A 17,760-nucleotide genomic window follows, 5' to 3' on the forward strand; every position below is an offset into this window, starting at 1 on the left:
GGGAGGACTCCGTTCCACCATTTGACACCTGCTCAAGGGGATGACAACCAATGAAAAAAGAAGAAAGGTTAGCAAAGATAAATGGATTTTTACAACCCCTGCGTCATCTTTCTTGAAATCCTCTTTGTACAATTTGTCAGCCGAAGTCCCAGATCTTTCGCTTCCCTTAAACTACAGAATAAATTATTGTGCCTTTTACAACTTGATTTCTTTATAACTCCTTTATTTCCCCTATTTCATGTTGGCGATAGTCATGGTGTTTAGGAATGCGAAGCGAAAATAGGCTCTGTCAATTCCGAATCATATTTGTGCAAATGCAACGAGTTGTTCGTAGACAGGTATGAGGAGCGTTCAAAATGTTCTTGGAATATGAGATATAATCACAATATTTAAACACATACCAAAAAGGAGAAAATAAAATATAATAAGATGTACAGTGCATTCAGAAAGTATTCAGACCCCTTCATTTTTTTCACATTTTGTTATGTTGCAGCCTTATGCTGAAATCGTTTAAATTCATTTTTTCCCTCATCAATCTACACTCAATACCCCATAATGACAAAGAGAAAACAGGATTTTAGAAAGTTTTGCAAATTTATTAAAAAGGAAAAACTGAAATATCACATTGACATAAGTATTCATACCCTTTGCTATGACACTTGAAATTTAGCTCAGGTGCCTCCCATTTATCTTGATCATCTTTGAGATGTTTCTACACCTTGATTGGAGTCCACCTGTGGTAAATTAAATTGATTGGACATGATTTGGGCAGGCACACACCTGTCTATATAAGGTCTCACAGCTGACAAGCATATCAGAGCAAAAACCGAGCCATGAGGTCAAAGGAACTGCCTGCAGAGCTCAGAGACAGGATTGTGTCGAGGCACAGATCTGGGGAAGCCTACAAAAGAATTTATGCTGCATTGAAGGTTCCCAAGAGCACAGTGGCCTCCATAATTCTTAAATGGAAGAAGTTTGGAACAACCAGGACTCTTCCTAGAGCTGGCCGCCCGGCCAAACTGAGCAATCGGGGGAGAAGGGCCTTGGTAATGGAGGTGACCAAGAACCCGATGGTCACTCTGGCTGAGCTCCAGAGATCCTGTGTGGAGATGGGAGAAACTTCCAGGACAACCATCACTGCAACACTCCACCGATCTGGGCTTTATGGCAGAGTGGCCAGACGGAAGCCTCTCCTCAGTGAAAGACATATGAAAGCCCGCTTGGAGTTTGCAAAAAAGCACCTAAAGGACTCTCAGACTGTGAGAAACAAGATTCTGTGGTCTGATGAAACCAAGATTGAACTGTTTGGCTTCCGTCTGGCCACTCTGCCATAAAGCCCAGATCGGTGGAGTGTTGCAGTGATGGTTGTCCTGGAAGTTTCTCCCATCTCCACACAGGATCTCTGGAGCTCAGCCAGAGTGACCATCGGGTTCTTGGTCACCTCTCTTACCAAGGCCCTTCTCCCCCGATTGCTCAGTTTGGCCGGGCGGCCAGCTCTAAGAAGAGTCCTGGTTGTTCCAAACTTCTTCCATTTAAGAATTATGGAGGCCACTGTGCTCTTGGGAACCTTCAATGCAGCAGAAATTTTTTTGTAGGCTTCCCCAGATCTGTACCTCGACACAATCCTGTCTCTGAGCTCTGCAGGCAGTTCCTTCGACCTTATGGCTTGGTTTTGCTCTGATATGCATTGTCAGCGGTGAGACCTTATATAGACAGGTGTGTGCCTTTCCAAATCATGTCTAATCAATTGAATTTACCACAGGTGGACTCCAATCAAGGTGTAGAAACATCTCAAAGGTGATCAAGAGAAATGGGAGGCACCTGAGCTAAATTTCAAGTGTCATAGCAAAGGGTCTGAATACTTATGTGAATATGATATTTCAGTTTTTTATTTTTAATAAATTTGCAAAACTTTCTAAAATCCTGTTTTCTCTTTGTCATTATGGGGTATTGAGTGTAGATTGATGAGGGGAAAAATGAATTTAAACGATTTCAGCATAAGGCTGCAACATAACAAAATGTGAAAAAAGTGAAGGGGTCTGAATACTTTCTGAATGCACTGTATATACATTACATTTATAGCCGGCGAAGCCGGTGTTGTGAATGAACGCGTACGTATTGTGTTGAAAAGCCAGATTTTGCTGGATCCCTTGAGAATTTCGAAGCTTTGACGCACCAAATCGCTCAATGGAGGCCGCCATCTTGCGGATGCGGAAGTATGCATAACAAATCGAAAAAAGCTCAAGAGGAGTTTGTTTCACCCGTCTTTGTTTGATTCACAATCTTATGCACCTCTAATTTGTAATTAAAATACTTAAAGACCAACCTCGGCCCGCACGGGCCTGGTTATCTTCAACGAAAATCGTCACCAAACACCGGAACCAATGAGATTCGAGCATTTGAAAAAATATTTCAAAAACCAAATCACTCAATGGAGGCCGCCATCTTCCGGATACAGAAGTATGCATAAAAAAATTGCGAAAAAGTTCAATAGGAGTTTGTTTCACCCGTCTTTGTTTGATTCACAATCTTATGCACGTCTAATTTGTAATTAAAATACTTTAAGACCAACCTCGTTCCCCGGGCCCACACGGGCCCTGGTTATCTTCAACGAAAATCGTCATCAATTACCGGAACCAATGAGATTCGAGCATTTGAAAAAATATTTCAAAAAAGCTTTTTACCACATTTTGGAGGCTGAAAACGGCGTCAAATATTCTAAAATTGACGAAAAATTATTTTTTAGAAATCTCGCGGCCGTAGGGCATAGTTTTTCACGGCCGGAAATATCCGAAGTTGAGACGGAAATCACCGAATTAATCAAGAAGGAAATTTTATAAATTTTAATCTCATCCAGAATGCAAATGGTGTCATTTTGAACTAGGTACGGTACCTACTACACCTACCTACTACCAACTACCTGACCTACTGATGCCATAGTGATGGGTAAAATAGTGGCAAGAGGCTTTGGCTTCGCCGGCTCATTGCGACTTTGCAGTCGGGTACTAGTAGATTTTCGGTCAAAATTACAGAAACAATTTTTTTTTTTTTGAATACATAGTCGAAGCTCGTGGAAGAGCTCGTGCTGGTACACTGAAATGGACCAGGATGCAACGACAAAAGGGAGAGCAGAGAGAGGGGGGAAACACTAACAGTGGAGTTGAAGGTCAAGATGGAGGAGATTTGGACAAACAATGAGGGTGGGGAGGAAAGGGGGGCAGGAGAGGTTGCATTGGGTGGACAAGATGGACACAGAAGGAAACCCGGGAAGGAAAACAAGGGTAGAAAAGATCATGGTTTTGAATTGGGACGACCTGAGATGGTGGTGAACAGCTGGCTTGAAGACCTTGAGGGAAGACAATTATCCTGAAGGTTTGAAGAACAAATCAAACACACGATATCAAACACGTACCTGGCTGTGCAACCTCTAGTAATCGTCACCTCTCGCCGTCTGCTTATTTCAGTCAACAAGGATGTGCTGCCCACCTCACAAATTAGCAAAGTTATATATGAGTTTAAGTGCCGATGTGAAGCTCGGTATGTGGGCCGTACAACCCAAAGGTTGGCTGATCGTATCAAACAGCATGTCCCCTTGGCGATTCGAGGAAATGACTCTGAGTGAGGACTCAACCAGTACGAGCATGTAACAACGTTCAAGGACTGTCGGTCATTTCTTGTTCTTCTACCATTGCACGACACTTGGTTGCCAACCCCAGTTGTGCAGACCAGTACAATGCAGATATGTTTAAGATATTGAGCCAAGGTCGGAGTACGTTACATCTACATATGTTAGAAGTAACCTCCATCCATTACATGGACCCTACATTGTGTTAAAAGGAATTTGTACATTCTCTCATTTTCTTTCAACACGTAAAGATAAAAGGTGTTGTCCAGACCGCTGTCCATGGTATGTCTGCAAATGGTGAGTCCCGGCTTTGCGGAACCCCATCCCCCCTCCCTCCAAGGTACTGATGCAAATGGTGAGTCACCGATATTAACTCCGCTCCAGTCAATCAGGGCCAGGTATAGTGGTGACTGAGTCGACCAATGGGCGTTCAGAATACCCATTACGTCATGACTGATGAACCAATCGGTGTCGCTGTACCATAGATATGCTTATAAATGCACTATCTCTCACCTCTTCCGGTCTCTTTGCTGTTAATCGCCTGGATGAGTACAGCACGAAAAGCTTCGGTTGGTGTTATTATGTCATGTTTGTTTCCTTGTATTTTAAATACAAAGCTTGTCAGATCGATGCGAAACTTTTTCATAGGAGGGGAGGGACTCCTCATGGCAAATATTTTATTGCTAACTCTGACATCATAGGTCACATGCTATGGCAGCCATATTGGATTGACGGGGAAAAAAAATGGACATCTTCTCTAAAACTGCTCAATTAAAAAAATTAAAACTTGCCATTTGTCATCAATTTACCATGGGGTATACAGGGTGATAATGATGACGTCATTGGTAAAGTCATATTCTAGCCATAATTATTTGAATTTAAATCTTTATCCAAAAATTCTGAAACTTAATATATCTGATCTATGATCCAATGTGAGTGAAGAATTAAATTTATGATGTTCATAGCCCATACCAATAAACTATGTGACATAATAGGGTATGCGGATGATATGGGTATACGGGCCATAATAGCAGTGGGCCATAATAGTAGTGTTCAGTTAAATGATGGTATTTTTGTTCAAAATGAATGCGCGAGGCGAGTGCGCTCTATGAGTGCCGTTATATTTGTATGATGTAGCAAACTGAAACAACAAACAACTTAAGATTAATTAAACTTATGACTTATAACAAGTATTTATGCAAGTTTCTCATGATTAAATTACAACTGCATTAGGTAGAGTGCATACCTCGTCAGCCTGAACAGTTTACATTTTGCATCCCATTCATAGGCGTGTTGCCTAACCAACTCGTTCACGTGGTTTTGTCATAATCCATCGACAACTTTTTGCGATATTGTGCTAGATATCAGTTTTGGCCCTATCACGCAATGATTAAGGATCACTTAAAAATTCTCTGTTCCGGATCCGGATTCAGATCTTCACCAAAGTTGAATCAATTATTCCTTGTCGCACACCCAACCTGCCCACCAAGTTTCGTCCGAATCTGTCCATAACATTTTCAGATATCGTGCCATATAATTATTGGTTTTTGGCCCTATCTTTTATTGGTGAAAAATCACTTTAAAATTCTCATATCCGGATCTGGATCTTGACCAAAATCCAATCATTTTGTTCTTGTTATACACCTAACCTCTCCACCAAATTTCTTCCGAATACATCCACAACCTTTTGAGATATCCTGTTCACAGACAAACAGACAGTGGTGAAAACATCACCTCAGTCCACCTTCGGTGGAGGAGATAATAAACAACGAGCTGTTACTCTAGGTCCCCCAACTTTTGGGTGGAATGAGGAATAGTTCTGTGTAATATGAAAGCAAAATCTTGAACCGTTTTTGAAATATCGCATACACAAGCCAAGTTACCGAGATGGTTGCCATGGCAACATAATTCAGCCAATCACAGCCGTGATCTAATCAGGTTGACATAATGTCTCGAGGAATAGATAGATATCTGCAATAGGAAAGCTAAATGTTCAACGGTTTTTGGAACATCACGTACATAAATGTACACGGACGGACGGATGATCGGTCGGTCGGACAGAGCTCATTTTAATGTCCTTCGTCTCCGACTTTGTTGGAGGGGCGGGAGTCAAAAATAATAGGAAAAGAAATAAACATCGAAACAAGGGTTCTACAGGACATAAAACAACAGGTATAACACTTCTGTATTTCAGCCCTTTGGGGATTTGCCAGTAAAATTATGCAAATGCTGGGGTCCTGTTGGAATGTGCTCATTACTGTGAGGACATGTGAGAGTTCAGTGGTGTTGACCATGTGCTGTTTTCACTCGTGCTCCATTACCTTGTTCGGTATGTATATTGACATCCTGTTACAGGTGCTTAATGTTTTTCTTCTGGCTTTGTTTTCCATCCTACACCCTTGTCCAGGAATGGCAAAACTCGATCCAGAAGCATGCTGGTTTGGCCTTCATCGAGCTCATAAACGAAGGACGGTAAATACAACCACTGGTCTTATGCAAGCTACAACTCAAGTGGTGTTTTCCTTTAACCCAAAGTTATTTTTGTGTGCAGAAAGGGAACTTGTTTTTACTTTTATTGTGGTGAATGTTTTCACTGAGGTCAGTTTGTAATGTGCAGTTCATTAATTATTATTATTACGTTTTTTTTTTTTTTGTTCAAGAACAAGCAGTCAAAGCTAAATACAAGGGTCATGGAGTCAAGTTTAGAGCCTAGCCCCATTGACATTGAATAAGTGGCTAGAAAGCAACTGAGAGGAAACGATCAAAATTGAAATGCAGGTTAATTGTACGAGAGTATACTTTTACTTCACAGTAACAGTACTTTTTACTACAAAGCGTTTAAATAGTGTTTGGCTTTGGGCCTAAACGGCAACTATTCGTCCAGACAGAGTCGCTTAGTTGGACATGGTCCAGCAAGATGGGGGGAAAAATGGAATAAAAACATGGTTTTGGGTAACTGCAAAGCCCAGAGGAAAACCCCAAACATTGAGCGGTGGTTGAGGCCAGGAAAGCACCCAGAGAACCCAAGAGACTGTTGAGTGTTCCTGCTCCGTTACCAGCGTGCATTCTAGATGTGTTGCCTCTTTGAAGGCATACCGCGGATACCATCGTTTAATTTAGTGCGCTGGCTCGGCCCCGACAATGTTGCTTTTCTTTCGAACCATCTGCTGTGTGATCCTTTGGTACAATTTGGCAAAATATACGATGTTTTAACACTCAGCGGGTGTGGCTCTCACCGAGACACCCCAGTGTTTGTCGTTGCTGAACTTCCCTTGCCCTCGCTCCTTTTCCTCCATTACTCCTTTCTTATCCACTTTATATCCACAACCTCCCTCCTCAATCTTGCGTGTTCGAATGCTATTTCTTTATTTTTCTGACTCAATATTGAGACACAGATCCTTTAAGGGATATTACCTTTATCTTCATAATAGCAGCAGTGAATCAATTATTCTTAGCACATGTGGATTATTGACCCAAATAAAGCGAGAAGCTGCATTTTCGAGGTGCATTCTGTAATACCCTGCCCTGCACTAACCTGATTATCTTGTTAGCTCGGACCTCGGTGAGCTACATACTGAACCTCAGACTTGCTCACTCGGGGGTCCCTCGACGGCATCGTGAGGACGTGCAGTGTCCTCCGGTCTCGTGGCCTGTCTCGCCTAATGCTCCCTGCCCAGTATCCGGTTTCACTCTCAGAAAGCGGTGTTCGTTTATTTGCACACGGTTAGCTGCCTTGAACAGCAGCGTTTAATTAGTGTTGACCCCCTCTCAACCTGCCCTGGAACTTAAGAGCACAGCCAGATGTGAATCTGGGCCTTCACATTGATCGCCCTCTTGGCCGTTCTGCTGTCGGCCCCAGGCTCTCTCCCACCTTCTTTTCTTCTCATTTCTCCACTTTCCCTTTCCCACATCTTTCAATTTCATCTAGTTATTCACCATCCTTTAACATGTTCTTCTTAAGGAGCATAACATGCTCTTGCTCTTAAACATGCTCTTGATATTCTTCCTCCCCCCTCCCACCCCGAACCTCTCACAACCCACACTCACATCATCGTATCCAAAACTTCCTACCCTTGGTTGCTCTGCTCTAAAGCTTTGACCTGCCAGGGCACTGGACCTTCTGGCTCTTACTGTGCCAAACCGGGCTTGGATTTCAACCCTACAGGAAGCACCCGGCCTTTTGGCCTTGCCTTTGCAATTGCATGTATGGGAAGAAACAAGGGGAGGGGAGAGGCTTTGGGTGGGAGGGAATGAACTAGTGAGCAAGAAGACTGATGGCTTCCTGTCTTTATTCTCACGTTTTGAAGGCATAGTGGCAGTGCTATTTTATAAGTGCCTTGAGAACACTTAGAAATAGCTGTTACTCTGTAACGTATTAGAGGAAGCTACCTTCTGCAATTTTGAGTGTTAGCAGCAGAGGGCCATACACGGAATAACACTGAAAAGGCTTTTATGTGGGTTGTATCAGGTTTTAATTTTCACGTGTAATGTTTCCATCTAACAGAGGATGATGACAAATAAGACAATAATTTATTGCAGATGGGCGTTCGATTGGTTGGAAATATTTATTGTTTAGACTTTATTACAAATAATGTAGCGTGTATTTTTAAGTTGCCGAAGCCTTGCATGTCATGGCATGGCATTCGTTAGGACACACAGGAGTTTGATGAAAAAAGCAAGCTTCGGGCAAGTGCATTGGTTTGTAAATATTAGACCTTCCATAGCAGTCAGGAAAACATATGGTCGGCAGAAATTTAGAATTAAATTTGAAAGAGAGCCTTTGGAAAAAAAACTGTCACTCTCTTAATGGTCAATCAAGCAATGTGTATGGAATGTAAATGTTTTGAAACAGCTCGATTAAGAACCCGCTTGTTACCCCCACGCACGCGTGAAGCAGAAAGAGGGGTTAAGCATTTGGTTTATGTCTGTCCGTCCATCTCTCTGTCTTATCAGTTTATCCATATCGGGTTATGATCAAGGAATAATTGATTTTGATTGAATGTTTTATTTAGAACATGATTCGGAACATGAATCTGAAGACAAATCTACCGTCACTGAATTTGCCCCAATTGCACATTCACAAAGAGGAGTGAGATAATATTTTTACTGTCTGCCTGCCTGGCAGTCGAACAAAATTGAAAATCATACCAAACAGGAAATTGTTGTTTTTAAGGACGTCATAAAGGACACAAACAGGCATGAATAACTTAAGTAATGGGTTGGATAGGGTGGTAAAAAAAAGACTGTGTAAAATGGTGGTAAAACCCAGGATTAATTAATTTATATGACTTTTACAATGTTTATTCTATTTAAATTGAATTATGTACTTAAACACTGGAGAACACAAATCACCAAAGGGCTTAAACACTCAAGCAAACACTCAAATGAAACTGTTTATAAGGAACGGTGGGCTTGGCAAGGGATTCGTACTTCTGAAGATTAGACATTCAATGATTAGCTCTTGGGGTTCATGCATGTACAGGGTAAGTGTAAAATGATGACATTTACTACAGTATCAATCATGTTGGGAGGAGGGTGGGAAGGGTGGGAGCTACGGGAGCTAAGAGGTCTGTTATAAATATTGTTACGTGCTCCTCCCCGACCCCCTGGTCACGGTGTACCTCTGAGCCCCGAGAGGAGTCACGGCAGAAAAATGTGTTATTCTGTATGTCAAAGATCGAGGGAGAAGCCACACCAATTGTTACCAACAAACAAATATTGTATTAAGATCACACAAGAATAACAGTACAACAATAACAGTATTCAACACGGAAGTGACGAATCCGTAACAATATACTGTTTGGTTCTGGGGCCACAAATCAATTCTGCTAGATTTTTGCATCTTTTACTACTACAACAACAACAACAACAGGCATTTTAAGGCCATTTTCCCTGCGAGAGCAGGGGTTAGCATATTTTACTAAAGTTTTTTTTTTTTGCATCCACCCTCATTAATCCCACTCCAATCCCTTCTCCTTCCAAATTTCCAGTTTTGCCTCCTGACAGTTTTTTTCTGTATCCAACTTGTCCTCCCCATACATTCTCTCCTGTTCCCTTTCCTCCCCACCCTCATTGTTTGTCCAAATCTCCCTCTATCTTGGTCTTCAATTCTGCTCTTGGTGTTTCCCTCCTCTCTCTCTGGTGTTGCTTTTGTCCTGTTGCATCCTGATCCATTCAGTGTATTAATACTAGCTCGTTCACGAGCCTCGACTACATATACTAGAAAAAAAGGTGTGTGCGTGCGTGTGTGTGTTCTGTGAATAAAAGAGAGAGAGATAGAATTGTGGGGAACAGAATTGAAAAAACGTGTGTGTGTGTGTGTGTGTGTGTGTGTGTTATATTCACGGGCCGACACGAGAATGTACTAACAGGAGATGTTATGAACCTGACACCTCTCATTCAAGGAAATTTCTTGTATTCCTAAATTTCCGTGAGTCTGATTTGCATTCAGGAACAGAACATTTATGGTTTCCATCTTCAAATTGCCACTCTTTCATCGAAATGCTGAATATTATGTTTAAAAGACTTTTAATCACACATTTTGCACCAGCAACGGCAGGTTAAAAGTGCTCGGTGAGCAGGAACCGAGTTCAGTGTAAACACAAACACACACGCACACATCTCGTGTGCAATAGGCCTCGTTTATCATTCATGTGTCATTTCGAAAGTCACGTATTGGAGTTGTTTTGAGTAGCATGCATGAGTTTATATAGGGTGTGTATATGCAGCATTCGCAACCTATAGTCTAACCATTAAAATAGCGGCTGTCATAATAATTTCTTTATTATTAAATGAGGAGAACAGGCGTGCAAACAGGAAAATAACAATGAAACCAGTTGACCAATAGAGGCAGCATTCGATAAACAGATGGAATTCTACACCATACAAGTAATGCCATCATTTGCCTTCATATAAAAATGCCATTGTGTAAAAACAATCTACAACTCGATGAAATCTGCCAAAGTAATCAGGAAAGCGAAGGTAATAATGTGGTTTATGCAAATTTAAAATGGTAATCTTACAAGAATTTCATTGTGCGATGTCATTTTCTCTGGCACGAGAGTGTTTGATGCTTCAATCCCCCTTCTTGGTGTGTTTAGTCGAGCAAGCCGCGAACCTCTGTACCTCCGCACATCCAAAAAGGCCAGACTTCATCTGAACGCGTCGTATCATTTGTCCGCACAACAGTTGATGGACCAGTGTGATGTCAAAATGCACACTTGGGTTCTTAGTCTTAATGCACTGCCATCACCGCCAAGCTTAATGGAGACACGGGATCTATGATTTCTTTCCTTCAAACGGTTTAATGATCTTCTGTGTTTATTTTTTCGACTGGCAGAAATCGTTTGAGCTGTATCTCATCTGTTAATGTAGGTGGTGAGAGACAGGGGCCGAGGGATGTGAGGAGAACACCACTGTTATGTTTCATACAAGGGTCCAAGGCTAAGCTCATGGAGGAGTGAAATAACAAAAGGCAGTTTACAAACTACCAAAGGGTATGAGGGGGGGGGGGGGGTGAAGGTATAGGGGACATACACAAGGAATAATAACACAGAAACCAGTAGCAATGGCCTGGGCCTGGAGAGGAACAAAATGGGAAATAATCAGCGTGTGTAGAAGAGACTGTGGGTGTGTGAGTGCCTGAGGTGGTTATCGGTAGTGCATTTGAAAGACTGAAGTGAAGATGATACAACTAAAACATGGACATATTTCCACAATCTGAGGAATGTGGGGATGAATGAATGCAGGTGGGCAACCAACCTATACTTTGGGAGGCTAAGGTTTCTTGAGGTTTCTTTTGGAGGCCAAGCATGTGAGGTTTCTTGGGGAACGCCAAGTGGGTTGTGGTTGGCAGTTAGGAGAGGACAGGAGGAGCAACTCCAGATGTTTTAAACATTTTATAAAATAGAGATCGCACCAACTTGCCACTGGTGTGATAGTGGCAGTGCTTGGGAATCCACCTCCTGCATTGAGATACTAATGATGCGGAAGGTTTTGTTTTTGACTACCTTAAAATGAGCAAGGTGGGAAGTGGGAGCACTGGCCCAGAATGGTGAACCATGCTCCATAGAGCTTCATATTAACACCTGTACACCATAATAAGCTCAGTGCTCTGTCGTGACTGAACTTTGATGCAAACATGGTGATATGATCCTCCTTTGAAGGATTATTGCAAATAGTGAGATCAACGAGTTCCAGAGATCTGCACCTCTTCCAATGAAGTTCAGTCCCTGGATATTGCTTGTATATGTTGAGGAAATCAGATTGCCAGTTATGGAGGGGGATGTGGATGCCACAAAAAAAACCCAGAACGGTTGAGAACTCCATGTGAGGCAGGGTGAAAGGCATGAAAAGAGATACTGAAATTAATTATCATGATTAATGTGTGATTTCATGACGAGGTTTCCAGTAATTACATTTTGTACAGATAGAGCATGAGATATATATATATATATATATATATATATATATATATATATATATATATATATATATATATATATATATATATATATATATATATATATATATATATATATATATATATACAGTCGTCCCTCGCTATATCGCGGTTCACTTTTCGCGGCTTCGGTACATCGCGGGTTTTTCTCGCTAGTATATGTAAAATTATATCGCGGATTTTTCGCTATATCGCGCGCGGGATTTTGCGGTATAAATGTATTTTTATATACTATTATTTTAAATATTTTTGTGGTAAAATAAGCATTTTCTAGCCTAAAAAATTTAAAAATGTAAAAAAATAAGAAAAATACAGTAATTGAAACATATTACAAGAAATAAAATACTGTACATAGTGTACAGTAGAAGGGTAGACAAAGAGACAAAGAGTCGTGCGTATGGAAAACGCAGATGCGGCAGCTTCCACTTGCGCTAGTTACCCACGTAATGGGTAACTGTAATGCTCTTTCAGGCTGTGCAGTACATTCATCATCGTCATCACCTTCATCGTCATCACCTTCATCGTCATCAGTACTGCACAGCTAATTCATCATCATCTTCATCACGCAAGTTGTAGTATTGAAGAGCCGGGGCTCTTGCTTGATACGGACGAAATGACGGGCAAGACACAAACTCGTCCGAGAAGATATTTATTCTCAAAACCAACTCGGGAACACTGAAAAGCCCGTTTATCGGGCTGCATTATAAAGCACAACCAGAAACCGAAACCGAAAGCCACGCCTCTCAAGCGTGGCGTGCTTCGGTGGTCACGTGATCAACAGGTGTAGCTGATTATACCCGCACGCGCGGCACGCTTTGGTGGTCACGTGACCAGCCACTCTGGTGCCGCGGATCCCCGCCGGTGACGTCACCGGCTGGAGCAAGGAGATTCTGATGCTGGTTTTGCTTGGGGGACCCATGGGTCGCTACAGTATCTTCAATGGTGAGTACCCATTAGAATTTTATATGTTGTTAAAATTACGTATGTTTAAGAGTGTAAAAAGTGTTTAAGAGTATAGGAAGTGTTTATAAGAGTATGGGAAAGGTTAATAAGAGTGTGGGAAAGGTTAATAAGAGTGTGGGGAGGGTCATAAAGCTTTAAAATATATATAAATAATAAAATAAAAATATGGTCGCTACTTCGCGGATTTTCGTCTATCGTGGGGGGTTCTGGAACGTAACCCCCGCGATAAACGAGGGATCACTGTATATATATATATATATATATATATATATATATATATATATATATATATAATATATATATATATATATATATATATATATATCAGTGGTGAACCACCCTTTAAGGGTCTTTGGGGTGTTTTGGTTCTTTGGGGTCTTTAAGGGTCTTTTGGATCTTTTGACTGTTTTGGGTCTTCAGGGTATTGTGGGTCTTTAAGGTCTTTTGGGTCTTTAAGGGTCTTTGGGGGTATTTGGGTCTTCAGGGTCTTTTGGATCCTCTGGGCCTTTAAGGATATTTTGGGTCTTTGGGGTGTTTTGGGTCTTCGGGGTCTTCAGGGGCTTTTGTGTCAGGGTCTTTTGGTTCCTCTGGGTCTTCAAGGGTCTTTGGGGTATTTGGTTATTTGGGGTATTTGGGTCTTCGGGGTCTTTGGGGTCTTTGGGGTCTTTTGGGTCTTCAGGGTGTTTTGGGTCTTCAAGGTCCTCAAGGTCTTCAGGGTATTTTGGGTCTTTAGGGAGTTTGGGGTCTTTGGGGTCTTTTGGGGCTTCAGGGTCTTTAGGGTATTTTGGGTATTCAGGGTCTTTAAGGGTCTTTGGGTCTTCGTGGTATTTTGGGTCTTCATGAGTCTTGGTGGCCTTAAGGGTTTTTTTTTTGTTGTTGTTGTTGTTGTTGTATACAGGATCGAGGCTCGTGAAAGAGCTAACATTTATCACACAGAAAAATCAAACAGACACACAAAGTATATAATAAGGGTAGTGGTAGACAAGATGGGGAGAGAAGGGGACGCACACAAACACAACATTTGAGAGCAGAGATATCGGGAGATCTGTGGGAGGGAGGGGGCTTGGGGAGGTAGGGGGCGAGGGAAGGGGGGGGGGAGGGGTGGGAGAAGTCTAAAACACAAGGACACTGCAAGGGCTTCCAGGAAGGAAGTTGGGATTTCAAAAAAGTGAATCTGGGGTTAAATTAGCGGGGGTAGAAAAGATCAAGGTTTTGGATGGGGGAAGATAAGAGATGGTGGTGAACAGCTGTTTTAAAGACCTGGAAGGAGGAGTGGGATTGAAGAGAGTGAGGGAGTTTGTTCCAGAGGCGGGAGAAAAGAGGAATGAAGGAGTGAAGGTGAGCAGAGAGTCTTAATTTTGGCAGTTTAACCATAAGAGGGTTGCAGGCAGATCTTGTGCGACCCGTAGGAATATTTGGGGGACAGAGCCCAGAGAGAGCAGGGGGAGCAAGGCCAGAGAGGAGTTGGTAGAAGACAGAAAGACCACCTACTTGCCTGCGGTGAGTAAGTGAAAGGCCCTCGGAGTTAGTTTCATCGTGGGAGATTCCAATGATTCTGAAAGCTTTGGTTTCAACAGCGTGAAGCCGAGCTAGGTGTGAGACAGGAGCACCGGCCCAGAGGGGAGAGCAGTATTCCATTGAGCTGCGGATGAAAGCCTTGTATGTGGTGAGGAGCTCAAGTGTGCCAAGGAAGGACTTCGCACGACGGAGGATGCCCAGTCGGCGACTGGCTTTGGAGGCCAGATTTGAAATGTGGTTTTCCCAGGAAAGATCATGGCAGATAGTGAGACCCAAAAGCTTGAGTGACAGAACTTCATGGAGAGGATTGTTAAGAAAGTGGATGGGAGGGTTTTCCAGTCGGTCTTTTGGGAGAGACATAGTGAGAGTGTGAGATTTGTCAGGATTGAAAGACATGTTCCACTTGTTTGACCAGTCTGTGATTTTGTCCAGGTCTGCAGAGAGTGAGGAGGCTGCAGACTGCCGATCTGAGGGATGAGGAATCAGTCAGGTGGCTTCGTGAAATTACCGTTACCGGGCGGATAAAAGCACAATATTTGGCATGAGGCTCCCTTAGGGCCTATTAATTAATGTTGGCCTCGGAGCCCTCCGGAGTTTTAAAATTGTTTCATGTAAAACACGAAAATTCAAGATGGCCGACATCGATGACAAAATATAGCTTTTCTCAATACTGGTACAAGTCCTGGTAGTCATAAGAAACCCAGGGTGGTTGACAAATTTGGGATTTTGAGGTAGTTGAATGTTATTGTGGACATTATAATAGTACCAATACATTGTAAAATATTATAAAGACCGTTATTATTCCAATAAATGGCAAATTTCTAATAAACATCCACCCTCTTCTGGAAGGGAAATATTATCACCCAATAATGTGAATAATAGTGAATCATGTATTTCAGTAACTGGCCTTGTGCTAGTCAAGACAATATTAAAAGGTCCAAGGCATTAATTAGAATAACTGCAGTAATTTGAATTGTACAGATAAAACTCAATTTTCAAGCAAATAACATCACTTTGCTTTATTCATAGGTCTTTTTTTTTTTCTTTTCTTTTTTTGTATACTGAATCGAGGCTCGTGAAAGAGCTGACATTTACTTCACAAACAAATCAACCAGACAAACAAAATATATAAAAAGAGGGAGCGGAAGTCAAGAGAAGGGGAAGCACACAAACACTTGAGAGCACACAACATTTAAGAGCAGGGAGATGTGTGGGAGGGAGAGGGCTTGGGGGGAGGAGGCGTGGGAACGGGGGGGGGGGGGGGGGGGGGGAGAAGTATAAAACACAAGGACACCAAGGACATCCAGGACAGAAGTTGGTATTTCAAAAAACCAAAAGCTTGAGTGACAGAACTTCTTGGAGAGGATTATTCAGAAAGTGGATGGGAGGGTTGTCCAGTCGGTCTTTTCGGAGAGACATCGTAAGAGTGTGAGATTTGTCAGGATTGAAAGACATGTTCCACTTGTATGCCCAGTCTGTGATTTTGTCCAGGTCTGCAGAGAGTGAGGAGGCTGCAGACTGCCGATCTGAGGGACGAAGAATGGAGCGACAGAGAGCAGAGTCATCAGCAAAGAGATAGAGAGGATTTTCAAGAGAGTCAGAGAGATCATTGATGAAGACCAGAAAAAGCACAGGGCCCAGAACACTGCCTTGGGGAACTCCAGCCTGAACAGGAAGAGGAGATGAGAGAAACCCATTCAGGGCCACACGTTGACTACGACGAGAGAGGAGGTCCGCCAGCCATGCGTGGAGATTTCCATGGATACCAAGAGAGGAGAGTTTGGTGAGCAGAGCGGGGTGCCAGACCGTATCGAAGGCACGTGATATGTCAAGGGAGACAGCTCTAATTTCCTGTTTGGCATTGAGGACCTCCATCCATTGTTGAGAAAGCAGAAGCAGCATGTCCAGAGTAGAGTGGCCAGGTCTGAAACCAAATTGATGATCAGAGATCAAGCCATTGGAGAAGAGGAAAGATTTCATATCTGAAGCAATGATGGATTCCATGACTTTGCTGATAATTGGGAGAAGGCTGATTGGTCTGTAGTTGCTGGGATCTGTTTTTGCACCTTTTTTGTGCAAAGCGGTGATGGCAGATTTCCAAGCAGATGGCAGATGACCTTGAGCAAAAGAGAGGGTGAAGAGAACAGAGAGAGGGAGTGAAAGAGCGGAAGAACAAGATTTTAGGACCCGTGGGCTGATGCCGTCAGGTCCAGTTGCAGAATCAGAGTTGAGGGTTGACAGAAACTTTTCCACCTTGTGAGGAGGAAAGGACACAGAGTCCAGGAGCAGCTGGGTACGACTGGGTACGGTGGGTACAGAGAGGGATGGGTTTGGGACACAAGATTTAGAGGCAAACACAGAGTTGAGGCATTCAGCTTTTTCACGTGCGGAGTCAGCCGTGTGGCCGTTTGAGGTGAGGGAGGGGATGGAGGGGGAACAAACACCAGAAACAGATTTGACCAGACGCCACCAGGATTTGGAAGAGGGAGACAGATAAGAGAGTTCTGTCCTGAGAACGGAGAGATATTGTTTCCTGGCTCTCCTGAGGGTGGACACACACTTGTTTCGGGCTTTGTGAAAGGAAATGAGATTTCCTTCCGTTGGATTTGCTTTCCAGGAGACGAAAGCAAGTTGTTTCTGGGCAATAGCCTCACCACAAGATTCCGTGTACCATGGACGGGAGGAAGGGTATGACAACTGAAGACGAGATGGGATAAATCTGTGCATGAGAGAGAGCAATTTACTTTGGAAGAATTCCCAGGATGAGTTGATGTCAGAGGCGGTAGAGATGGGAGACCAGTCCAGATGATTGATGGCTGCTTGAAGACCATGTCAGTTGGCCTGAGTGAAATGCCAGACTCGTCGACGCTGAGGAGGCTCTCAGAATGGTCAGAGAGATGTCCACTTTAACAAGCACATGATCAGATGAGCCGATTGGAGCAGAAGAAGAGCAGCAGACATTTTCAGGGAAGTTAGTCATAACCAAGTCCAGAAGAGAAGATGCTCCGTTGACTGAGATCCGGGTCGGGAAATTGATAGATTGTGTCAGTCCCAGTGAGTCACAGAAGTCCTTTGCTGAAGAGCCATGCCTGGTGAGAGAGGTACCCACACCCAGCCAACTGGCATGGTGACAATTGAAATCACCACATATGAGGAAGAGAGAGTTGGGATGGGTAGATAGAAGTTGGTCCAT

General features: G+C 42.8%; 1 protein-coding gene across 2 annotated transcripts in view; it reads left to right on the forward strand.

Annotated features, from left to right (window-relative positions):
- Positions 1–17,760, forward strand: part of LOC137425478 (lipopolysaccharide-responsive and beige-like anchor protein) — a 722,436-nt gene that overhangs the window by 340,433 nt on the left and 364,243 nt on the right. For both annotated transcript variants that reach the window (XM_068113965.2, XM_068113966.2), the window contains exon 34: positions 6,033–6,097. In XM_068113965.2, the coding sequence (XP_067970066.2) occupies positions 6,033–6,097 (65 nt within the window). The remainder of the gene's footprint in view (positions 1–6,032; positions 6,098–17,760) is intronic.

This window comes from Myxine glutinosa, chromosome 4 (genome assembly GCF_964187855.1).
Source record: "Myxine glutinosa chromosome 4, kmMyxGlut1.1, whole genome shotgun sequence".
Classification (NCBI taxonomy): domain Eukaryota; kingdom Metazoa; phylum Chordata; class Myxini; order Myxiniformes; family Myxinidae; genus Myxine; species Myxine glutinosa.